The sequence below is a fragment of the Leptidea sinapis genome, chromosome 9 (genome assembly GCF_905404315.1).
Source record: "Leptidea sinapis chromosome 9, ilLepSina1.1, whole genome shotgun sequence".
In the NCBI taxonomy this organism is placed as follows: domain Eukaryota; kingdom Metazoa; phylum Arthropoda; class Insecta; order Lepidoptera; family Pieridae; genus Leptidea; species Leptidea sinapis.
Genome location: NC_066273.1, coordinates 7,121,816 through 7,133,832, shown reverse-complemented (window position 1 = coordinate 7,133,832; position 12,017 = coordinate 7,121,816). Strand labels below are relative to the sequence as shown.

The window sequence follows — 12,017 nt, the reverse complement described above, 5'->3', positions numbered from 1 at the left end:
GCCAATATCATATACATTCAAATACGATGAATATTTGAATAATAATTCAACCTTTTCAGACAAGTTTGTCCTCAATGTTACGTCTACTAAGTCTTCTTCTTGTGGTGCCATCTCCTAGCGGAGGTCGGCTATCATTCGTACTATTTTTATCTTTGACACAGCAGCTCGGAACAGGGATCCTGTGCTCAGGTTGAACCATGTCCGGAGATTCTTTAGCCACGAAATACGCCTTGTTCCGGGTGGACGCTTTCCCTGGATTTTCCCTTGCATGATGAATTGGAGCAGGTCGTACTTAACATTATGCATTATGTACCAAAGTACTGCAGCTTGCGATTCTTGACAGTTTTCAAGATCTCTACCTTTTTGTTCATCATCTGCAAAACTCTTTCATTGGATACTCTATCCGTCAACGATATCTTCAGAATTCTTCTATACACCCACATTTCAAAGGCCTCTAAGCGGTTGCTCATATTTTGGGTTAAGGTCCATGATTCCATGATCTACTAAGAGTACGTATTCATGTTAAAATGTGAGACAGACCTTGTAGACATTTCCTATATTATAAGTAATATGCTGTATAGAAAAATCAAATCAAGCCAAGGAATTCATGTCAGTCAATCAAAATCACACCTATGAATGTCGAACGAGAAGAAGTTAGGAAGAAACAGAAGTTAAGAACTATTCAATAAATATCTTATAAGCTACAGAAACTTCAAAAAAAAAATACATGAATAAAAACCTCAAGTGTATCAATTCACACACCGTGAATAAATAAAGGTATTCTGCGAACATTTTAAATGTAAAAAGTAATTTAACTAAATACAGCGTTAAATTTAAAAATGCACGGTTTTTGATGACTGGATCATCCAGCCACCGATAGTTCACGAGCATCATGCAAAGACCAGCCATCGAAGCCGTCCACCATATTTTAGGGGAGGTAATGAAACACCCCACTAACACGTCTACCACGAATGCTGAACCAAAATAATAGTTTTGTTATTTGCAATATGATGCAATAATCGCCAAATAACACAGCAGAGGACACAACAGGATTGCAAGGAATAACAAGCATCAAGAAGTATCAAGGGAGATAAGAGTTTACGCTACTTCTTACAGATATCAATGACATGATGGACACGTCTCCGAGTTGATATATAGTTTCGTTTGGGAATTTAAACTTGGCGGTTTTTAGCTCATGTTCATGCATGAAATGCGCTATTATATTTCTTGTTTTTTTTTATGACGATAAGGGACGAGACGAGCAGGACGTTCAGCTGATGGTAATTGATACGCCGTGCCAGTGCCGCTCAGGATTCTTGAAATAACCACATAATATGAGCGGCACTACAATTGCGCTCGTCTCCTTGAGACATAAGATGTTAAGTCTCATTTGCCCAGTAATATCACTAGCTACGGCGCCCTACTAACCGAAACACAATAATGTTTTCACATTAGGTACTGCTTCACGGCAAAAATAGGCGCCATTGTGGTACCAATAATCTAGCCGGCATCCTGTGCAAAGGAGCCTCCCACTGTTAGAACTGGTAGAATTCTTGATTTTAAAATTGTATCATATATTTTTTGTTTTACTTTTCAATATTATTACTTTATTGTTTATTTTTGTTTTTAATCACTTTCAAACATGAACATGATATTTCACTATAGTTGTTAAACTACAATTCACAGCGAAAGGAACGTCGTTCCAACCCGCTGTCCCTCAACAGCTTTGTATTAACGGTTCCGTACCCGACGGGTAACAACCGGAAATTGTAGTACGTCTGTCAGTCTGTCTGTCGACGGGCTGTATCTTATAAGCCACAATAGTAAGACACCTGAAATTTAGACAGGGTGTGTGCAACTATTACCGCTATCAGTACACATATAATAAAATAAAAATTATAGTGATTTTCATATTATAAATAAAGGTATTCTGCGAACATTTTAAATGTAAAAAGTAATAATAATAATAGAGCCCTCACTTCTTTCTTTTACAAATCACTACATATTATAAAACATTATTAAACAAACGTTAGGTTAATCCCCCTTTCCCCGCGACCTCTCGCGTTCCGTTCGAGCGCTCTTGCAACTGAGCCTACCGTTCGAGTGACGTATCGTTGATAAATCTTGTATGCTTTGTTCAACACTCGGGCTGTGGCTGTGAGAATTTTGTTTTCTAATTTTATTTGTGTCATTAATCCCAGAAGTAAGGGTTATCACTTCAAAAAACATAACAAACTGATTTGATTTGATATAATGATAAAAGTACCTACACCTGATAAATAGAATTTCTTTATTCATTTTTCAAAGGTACATCAATCTAATAACAGAACGAAGCCGAGTCCTAAAGCTAGTCAGATCTTCTTTAAGTTAAAATCAACAATCTAAACTCTAAATTAAAAATATTTATGTACAAGTAGACTTAATAAACATATGATAACGTTCAACAAGTAAACCATAAATCATGACGTTATGTCAACATCAACTGCAAACAGCTGTCATGAAATTTGCGTAATATAATGATAATGACAATTTGTACAAACAGGGTATGTTCCGATATGCACTGCGAGCACTGCACACTGCTATCACTGTAGAAAAATTCGTTCCGTTATGGACTGGCAGTATACTACCGCAGTACCCTAGGGAAATATATGACGTCATAAATCGCCGCCATATTCTACTGTGAGCACTGGCGTTTTCAAGGTAAGATACTCGCAGTACTTTGATCACGTGATCAGTCAAAACCACTCGAGTGCCTAACGTTTTATAAACAAACCTACAGTTTAATCCCAAATATTTTAAATTTGACAGTACTCCAACAACAGTTTATTCTAATGAACTAGAAAACTTTAAAACACTCATTTGAATGCTGCGTCAAAAAATGCTTGCGTATACGGGATTGGGTTCCGTTTTAAATAGTAACCAATATACCTAACTGGCTATAAAGGAACGGCTTCACAGTATACTAAATTGACGTCACACTGTATAGTGGTCACAGTGCATATCGGAACATACCCATAACAAACTAACTGTTCGACATTAAGAATAATACGTAATCAAAGGTGAATGTTTGAGGAAATACGTCATCATGTAATGAATGGAAACTGTAATAATAGAAAAAAACAAGGTTGATTATCATTAGTAGATGGTTTTCTTTAACAACTATATCTATATATAAATCCTGATGTTTGTTTATTGAAATTTGTTTTGAAACAAACGCTAATAAGAAATAATAAAAATAAAAAAGTTTGTCACGCATGATATGATGGTAAATACAATATTTTTATCAAATTCAAATGCAACCTATTGCGCTATGTCGATAACTTTGGTTCTCCTACGGATCTCCTCATCGATCTCGCAGGGAAACTCCAAGCATGCTTAACACCGGTGGGTTGTATACGAGTAAATATAAATATTTTTGCATAGAAGGTACAATACTACTTTTAAAATTGTACTTAATACACCAAATAAATGTAATAAACAGCCAGACAAGAGCCAGATTCAAGGTTAGCCCAATCTAAATTGATATAAATATTTATATAAACAAATCTTAATATATATAAATCCAGTGTCCTGATGTTTGTTTCCAGTGAACTCCTAAACTAATGAACGGATTTTAATGGGGATTTCTTCATGGAGTGCAGTTTAGTCCAACTTGAGAGAATGGATAGTTTTTATTTCGATTTGGGAGCCATAATTATTATTATTTCCAGTACTTGTTTTGCATGGACATATTTTCTATGACAGAATTTATTGACACACAGTTTAACAGTTCTGCTGTAAAACAATTTCATTATAACAGCAGGGAGTACGTTTTACGAAATAATTCTTAATGATATGAAATATTATTTACAAATTCATAAAAAAATATTTATTTATTATGTACATTATGACGTCTGTCAGGTCAGCTAGTTTATCTATATATACATTTAAAAGTGGGAGGCTTCTTTGTACAAAATGCTTATATCTCCTGTAAGGCAATTAATTCGCAAACATTATTGTATATTGATTTGAAGGATGGTAAAGTTAGTGATATTACTAGGTTGATAAGACTTAACATCTTATGTCTTAAAATGACGAGCGCGTTTGTGATGACGCTCAGAGTTTAAGTTAAAACAAGTTGGCAGGGCGTATCGCTTACCATCATCTTGTTCGTCTAGTCACTTTGTCTTTTAAGTAAATTAAGTTGTGTGTTTAACGCAAGACATATGTTATCACAGCCTGTTAGAATCAGTCTTGAGAATATGAATAGTTGCACCTATTTTTTATGGAAAAGGAGAACAAACGAGCGTACGGGTCAACTGGTGCTAAGTGATCACCACTGCCCATATTCTCTTGCAACACCAGAGGAATTACAGGAGCGTTGCCGGCCTTTAAGTAAGGTACCCATGTCGAATCGTCCCGCAAACACTGCACAAGGAAGCTCATTCTACAGCTTGGTTGTACGTGGAAGAAAGTTCTTTAAAAACCGCACTGTGGAGGAATGCCACACATCCAGATAGTGCTAATTCTAATTTGTGACGTGCTTGCGGAGTAATAACTATATCTATTTAAAAAAAAATATTATTAAAAATACGATACTATATTGTTTTTGAAACAGAGTCCAGGACCTCTAATTTAATATGAAATTTCCAATGAAATGGCAATTATATTGTAGCTTAACTTTTACTTTCCACAAGAGCTCAAGAGATTGAAAGTAATTTTAATACCTAGTCTAACAGGCACTATATAATAATAATTATAGTAAAACAGTGTGTACTTATGACACCACGTGACAAGACGGGTAAGCTTCATCAAGGCGATGTTGATAATATGATATACAAGTATTTTGAGGTGAAACTTATTTAGAATAGCTGGAATTTGAAAATCGATGAAACGAAATAGCGAGACGATAGAGACAAATTTATACAGTTTCTTGGTACCAGGCGATCATAGTTGAAGAAGAGATTGTCTTGTGTTATGTGTATGACGCGAGTATACAGTAATGTCATTCATTGCGGTTGAAATCATATGTACCCGTGACATTACAATGTCACTAAAACCAGGCCGTTAAATTGTAAGAAATGAAGTCGATTGACAATCTACCGTCTAATTGTAATATCACTAATGAAATTGTAATATCACAACGTTGACAATATACCTACGACATATATATAGTTAGCACTATCAATTTTATATATCCATTAAACTATTCAAGTTTATGACACCTGCCAATTTGCGGCGTTTTTCGAGGTGTTTACAAATATGTCTCCAAAAGGAAAGCCCTCCTTTACGTTGTAAACAATCATACAATAGAATGATGTCAACCTATTAAATCGATGGACTAGAACCTATTGTTTCAATTGCATTCAATTAAAATCCAAATCGAGGAAAAACATTAATTGCGTATAAGATAAGGTTTCAGTTTAAAATTGTTTCAATAAAAAGAAATTGTAATTTCGTTATAATACTTCTTATTATTTCTTTTATTAACGAGAGTGCTACACATTTAAATAAAACACCGTTTAGCTTTGTAAGAGTGTTTTTATCCTAGATTATGCATGAAAGTAACATTTTTATCAATAGAGAAGACGGTCTAATATAATCTGATACCTTGGGATCCAATAATCAACTTATAATTAATAAATTAATACCTGCAACTACACATACAAAAAAAGAAGAGGACATTGTCAGTATTATGCCAAAAACCATCTGCCTACAGCAAATACCACCTCCGAGGCAAAAAACTTCATAATGACAACTATCAAAATGCTATCTTGACTCATTTCATCTGCAGTGCAGCCTAGCGAAACTCTCTAAGGAAAAAGCGATTCACTCGATTGTACGAAACGTTCAGACATTGACAGGTGACGGCTATAATCTTGTAAAAAAGGAGATCCAACTATGAATCCACTACGTTATAAGCAACTGTTCGCTTTCAAACTTAGCCGGATTATACTTCGTGGCCAATCACAATACTTTGCACTGACTGCACATATCATACTAAACTAAATTACAATTTTTACTTAGGCAGTCCCGTCTCTTATGACGTAGTATTTACGTCCTCTTTGGTCCAGTGCCCTTGAAAACGAGATCTGGAGTGGTCTTGAAAATAACGAAAATAAACACAAGAATTACTTTGAATGAAAACGAAATACTTAAAAGCAAATAGCATCGTGTATGTATATACGTAAGGACATCATCATTTCGTATGTGGCTCTACATTTTAATGGTTACCAATTGTGGCCAGTGCCCCTAATGTGCTTAAATTGGTCAGTGAAAGGACCTCGAATGAAATCTCGCATGAACGTGACAAATGTTTCGCAAATGTATCGCACAATTCTTAAGCAATCGACAATACAATGGCTTTGTATCGATGTTACAAGAACTTGGGATTGCCACTTTGGGAACTATGCCCTCATGCTGATACAATATAAGGTAGAGGAATGCCTTCCAACGTGTATCAATTTATTTGTCAGTTGTATGTTTTGTGGGGAGTGAATGAGATTAAGATGTCACGCTCGGCTATGTAACGCTCGTTTGAGTACAGTCAGCTCGAGTCGACTAAGGAAGACTCAAGAGGATAATAAGCTGTGGATCTAAAAAATTGTTTTCACATATTTAATCAATAATATCTATACTAATATTATAAAGCTGCAGTGTTTGTTTGTTTGTTTGTTTGTTTGAACGCGCTATTCTCTGGTACTACTGGTCCGATTTGAATGATTCTTTCAGTGTTGGGTAGTCCATTTATCGAGGAAGGCTATAGGTTATGTTTTTTTTCAAAATTAGGGATCCGTAATAAAATTGCTATTTTGTAACACAAGGTGTAAAATCGAAAACCTATTTTTGCGTGCGCTGCAAAAATACAATATGACAATAGAACAACAGATGTACAGGCTATAATATAGGCAATATTTTATTACTTATAAAACTATCGCGTGAATTATACTTTATATGGCAAAACAACGTTTGCCGGGTCAGCTAGTGCACTAATATATATGAGTGTTTAAATTTGTCCTTAACCTATTCTTGTTTATGTTAACAAAATACAATATATTTACACAAAAAAATCATAATCTCACTTAATATATCTTATTAAAAAAATATTTAAATTTCATTTTTAGATTTTTTTTATGATTTTATATTAAAACACGTTTTTATAGAAAATCAAACAAAAAGGTAAAAAACAATTTTCAATTATTGTAAGTTCGGAGTAGTGTGATTATAAAATAACGTATTTTATTGTAAAAAAAAAATCATGGGGTTCTTGATCTCAATTCTAAAGTATTTCACTGATAGATATTGGTAAAAGTAGAGTCATATTCATAAGTGTGCAAAGTTTCACTTGAAACCGACGTTTTCAGATGGATGAAAATCGCCGTTGAAATATTGTATTAAGATAAATCAACTATTTAGATCAGCTTATAATCAACTTGCTAATAAATGATTGCAAAATGTAAAAAAACAAATAATTTATTAGCGTCAATTAAAGACGAGTTTGGCAAAATAAGAACGACTCTATAAAATTACGTGCGCCCATGACCCACGTAAAACCTTAAATAATAAAGCATAATATATTCACAATATATTTTCAACGCGTTAATCGCCAGGTGTCAAATGGTTTAGGAATGTATATATAAGGTTTCAGATCGGTACTGGACAGACAGACAAGGCTGCGTAACTCGACACCAAGAATCTCCACGTCAACTTTCTAGAAACCGACATGAATTATAAACAAGCCGATGGTTTCATAATTAAATGACGTTATTGTTCAACATTAGCACCACGTCACGTCAAACGGGAATTTGGAACTGTTATCTATGATGGCATTACTTCCAGTTTAAAAGCTTTCAAATCTATTTGCTCACTTATAATTTGGTCAAGATCGCCGGAATACGTTGGATGAGTGCAACGCATGATTTTTAACCGACTTCAAAAAGGAGGAGGGCTATCAATTCGATCGGTATTTTTTTTTATGTATGTACACCGATTACTCTGAGATTTATAATCCGATTTACGTAATTCTTCTTTTGTTTGATGCGAAATAGATGCCATTTGGTCCCATAAAAATTTTACAATTTTCAATTTTTTTTTAATTTAACTGGCACTAAAACGTAAAAAATAAAAAAAATTCGTTTTAAAAAACCGACTTCAAAAAATTAAAAGTATCAAATAACTAAAAATTTTATTTAATACACCTCTTATGCAAAAACCTTTACCTTCAATATTAATAAAATACTATTTATTAATATTGAAGGTTATATAGGTATATTTGTATGTGCTACATATTGATAGCTTTGAAGTCGTTGCCAAGCCAATTGTAATAAGGGTACCTACACTCGTGACTTTGAGCGGGATAGCTTCGTCTAGAACAAAACCCGGACAGACACGCGTGGCCAGACAACCTTAATAATTACAGTAAGTAAGCTGTTTATAATATTAAGTTTTATTTTGTTTAGGGCTTGGCACTGACTTATCAATAGGTAGCACATAAAAATTATAGTATTTTATTAATATTAAAGGTAAAGGTTTGCATAAGAGATGTATTAAATAAAATTTTTAGTTATTTGATATATGTAAAGTGATGCAACAAACCTACTCAAATATCAAATAGTCAATGCCTTACACGAGTAAGTCAAAAAAGTAACTGTAAATTAATAGAAAACAAAAGTTATTGAGTACAGTAGTTCCATCATCCACACACACCGTAAACAAATAAAGGCATTTTGCGAGCATTTTATAAGCGATTATATTAAAAAAAATGATACTAGCTAACCCAGCAGACGTTGTATTGCCAATCAAAGTAATAAAGAAAAAACAATAAATAAAATTTTTGGAGTATCAAAAATAGATGACGACCGATTCTCAAACCTACCAAATATATCGTACAAAATTTATCGTCTTACAATAACCAATACATTCAATTGCCACCTTGCAACTCTATTGCGTATCTGTGAATGGAATAGAATAATATTAAAATCGCGATAAAAAAATAGGTGGTGATCGAAGACGGGTAAAAATTTGAAGTATGTATTTTTTACTGCTGAATCATAATAAAATAAAAATAAAAAAACAATATTAAGGGGTGTGTCGGTGGCTCTTATCAAATAGGGGTATGAAAAATAGGTGTTGTCCGATTCTCAGACCTATCCGATATACACACAAATTTTCAATCAAATTGGTTTGGTAACAATCACCGGGACACAAGAATTTAATTTAAAAGATATAATAACTTTTAAGAATCTGAAGCAGAGCTTCCCGTCACAGGATCATCCTGCCACGATAGGTACGTGTGCAAGCATTATAAATAATTGTATGACCGAGTATGATAAATCCAGAGGGAGGCTCCTTTGCACAGGATGCCGGCTAGATTATGGGTACCACAACGGCGCCTATTTCTGCCGTGAAGCAGTAATGTGTAAGCATTACTGTGTTTCGGTCTGAAGGGCGCCGTAGCTAGTGAAATTACTGGGCAAATGAGACTTAACATCTTGTCTCAAGGTGACGAGCGCAGTTGTAGTGCCGCTCAGAATTTTTGGGGGTTTCAAGAATCCTGAGCGGCACTGCATTGTAATGGGCAGGGCGTATCAATTACCATCAGCTGAACGTCCTGCTCGTCTTGTCCCTTATTTTCATAAAAAAAAAATAACAAGAATAGCTCGATTCCCTGGAACATGATTAACTTTACCAAACATATTGTTGGAGAGTTACATCTGAGGTCACTGCCCTGGCGGATGTAAACAATCTTAGTTTCATTAAAAGGGAAACGAGGAAACGCCAAAATAACTACTCCAGATAGAAGTACTTGAGTGATTTAACTCGAGGCGTTTTATGTACGTAGCACGATTTATACACTTTTACTGACGGAACCTAAAGATCTTGTTAATTGGTTGATTTTCTTGTTTATTTGCAATTTTTGAACTTACGATAAGATATAAGATAAGATATTAAAAAATACTTTAAGATTCATTTCACTTAAATATGCGTTTAAGTGTGAAAAAATTTTTATCAAGTGGAAAGTAAATATTGAGTCCTGAATACTCGAACTCATAGAGGATTTAGATTTTGAGTATCAAATGGAGGCTATTGGGGCTTAAAAGAATGGGAGCGAGATGTAGGATTTTCAAATTACCTATTAATAAGTTTTTTGAACGATTTGATAATGTATATATATATATATTCAATTTACTATATTTCAAAGTGATAACCCTCACTTCTGGGATTAAATTTATTACACCACAACCTGAGAGTTGAATAAAGCGTAAAAGATTTTGTGACGATACGTCACTCGAACGGTTGGCTTAGTTGGTAAGAGCACTCGCACGGAACGCGAGAGGTCGCGGGTTCGATTCACGCATCGTTCATAAAATGTTGTTTTTAAATTTTATTTGTGTAATAAATTTAATCCCAGAAGTGGGGGTTATAACTTTGAAACATAACAAATTGTTTAGATTTGCAAGAGCGACATCTCAAGTCAATTTCCTAATATGAATATATTAGGGTTGAGCAGGTTTTCACTGTAAAGTAGATCCTGTAGATGAAGCCACAACCTGAGTTGAACCTGAACAAAGCATATAGGATTTTATCAACGATACGTAACTCGAACGGTTGGCTCAGTTGGTAAGAGCGCTCGCACGGAACGCGAGAGTTCGCGGGTTCAAGACCCGCATCATTCATAAAAATTTGTTTTAAAATTTTATTTTTGTGGCATGAATATATTGTATGAGTATCTTACCTTTTCAGGAAGTCGGTGTATTCAGCTTGTCGTATGAGCCCAGTCCTCATCATGATGGTCTGGAAGCACTGCCGCTCGATGGCCCACAGCCGGCAGTCAGTAGCAGCTTTGATGGTGGCGGTTCTCTTGCAGTTGTACAAGATGGCAAGCTCTCCGAACACCTTCCCTGGTGCCATGGTGCTGAGGTATTTGTTCTCACGGGACACCTCAACTCTGCCCTCTGTGAAATTAGACAAGTGTAAATATATTTCCGCAGTATTTTTTTTTATTACAATAAGGGCGAGACGAGCTAGACATTCAGCTGATGGTTATTGATACGCCCATTACAATGCAGTAGCGCTCAGGATTCTTGGAATACCCAAAAATTCTTAGTGGCTATCAACTGTAAAGTAGATCCTGTAGATGAAGCCACAGTCTGAGAGTTGATCAAGACATATCAAGATTTATGAACCTTATGTCACTCGAACGGTTGGTTCAGTAAAAGAGCGCTCGCACGGAACGCGAGAGGTCGCGGATTCGAATGCCGCATCATTCCTAAATTTTGTTTTTAAATTTATTTTGTGTAATCAATCCCAAAAGTGAGGGTTATCACTTTAAAAAAAATAACAAAAAGTTTAAAACAAATCATTTAGAAGTGTATAATTTCAAAAGAAGGTCCACGATGATTACACCTACATTAGGTAATGAACAAATATAATATTTGAGAGTTAATGTCTACAGTTTTTTGTCGATGTTTGATGAGGTTTTAAGGTGACACTATAATTTCAAGTCGCATTTGCTATAAATGGTCGTTTCAAGGCGAGAATCAAATGTGGACGAAAATGACTCATAACTTGATCGGGTATTACAAAAAGTATATTTTTACAACAGATCCGCTTCACTTAACACACATTTTGAACGGAAAATAAACAAGTCACTTAAGCTTCCCCAAATTCCTTTTTTTTAAGGAATAGGAGACTAAACGAGTGTACGGGTCACCTGGTGTTAAGTGATTACCGCCGCCCACATTCTCTTGCAACACCAGAAGAATCACAGCGTTGCCAGCCTTTCAGGAACGTGTACGCGCTTTTTTTAAAAGTACCCATGTCGTATCGTCCCGGTAACACCGCACAAGAAAGCTCATTCTAAAGCTTTGTAGTACGTGGAAGAAAGCTCTTTGAAAACCGCACTATGGAGGACCGCCACACATCCAGATGGTGGGGATGATATACTAACTTGTGGCGTGTCGTGCGAAGGTGGAATTCGGCGGTAGGATTCAGGTTAAACAGCTCTTCGGAACACTCCACGTTATAAATGCAGTAGA

At 35.1% G+C, this 12,017-nt stretch overlaps 1 protein-coding gene across 3 annotated transcripts in view; it reads right to left on the bottom strand.

The window, feature by feature from the left end:
- LOC126965933 (cGMP-dependent protein kinase, isozyme 2 forms cD4/T1/T3A/T3B) overlaps window positions 1–12,017 on the bottom strand; it is a 200,210-nt gene that overhangs the window by 33,095 nt on the left and 155,098 nt on the right. For all 3 annotated transcript variants that reach the window (XM_050809730.1, XM_050809731.1, XM_050809729.1), the window contains one exon: window positions 10,715–10,934. In XM_050809730.1, coding sequence (XP_050665687.1) covers window positions 10,715–10,934 — 220 coding nt within the window. The remainder of the gene's footprint in view (window positions 1–10,714; window positions 10,935–12,017) is intronic.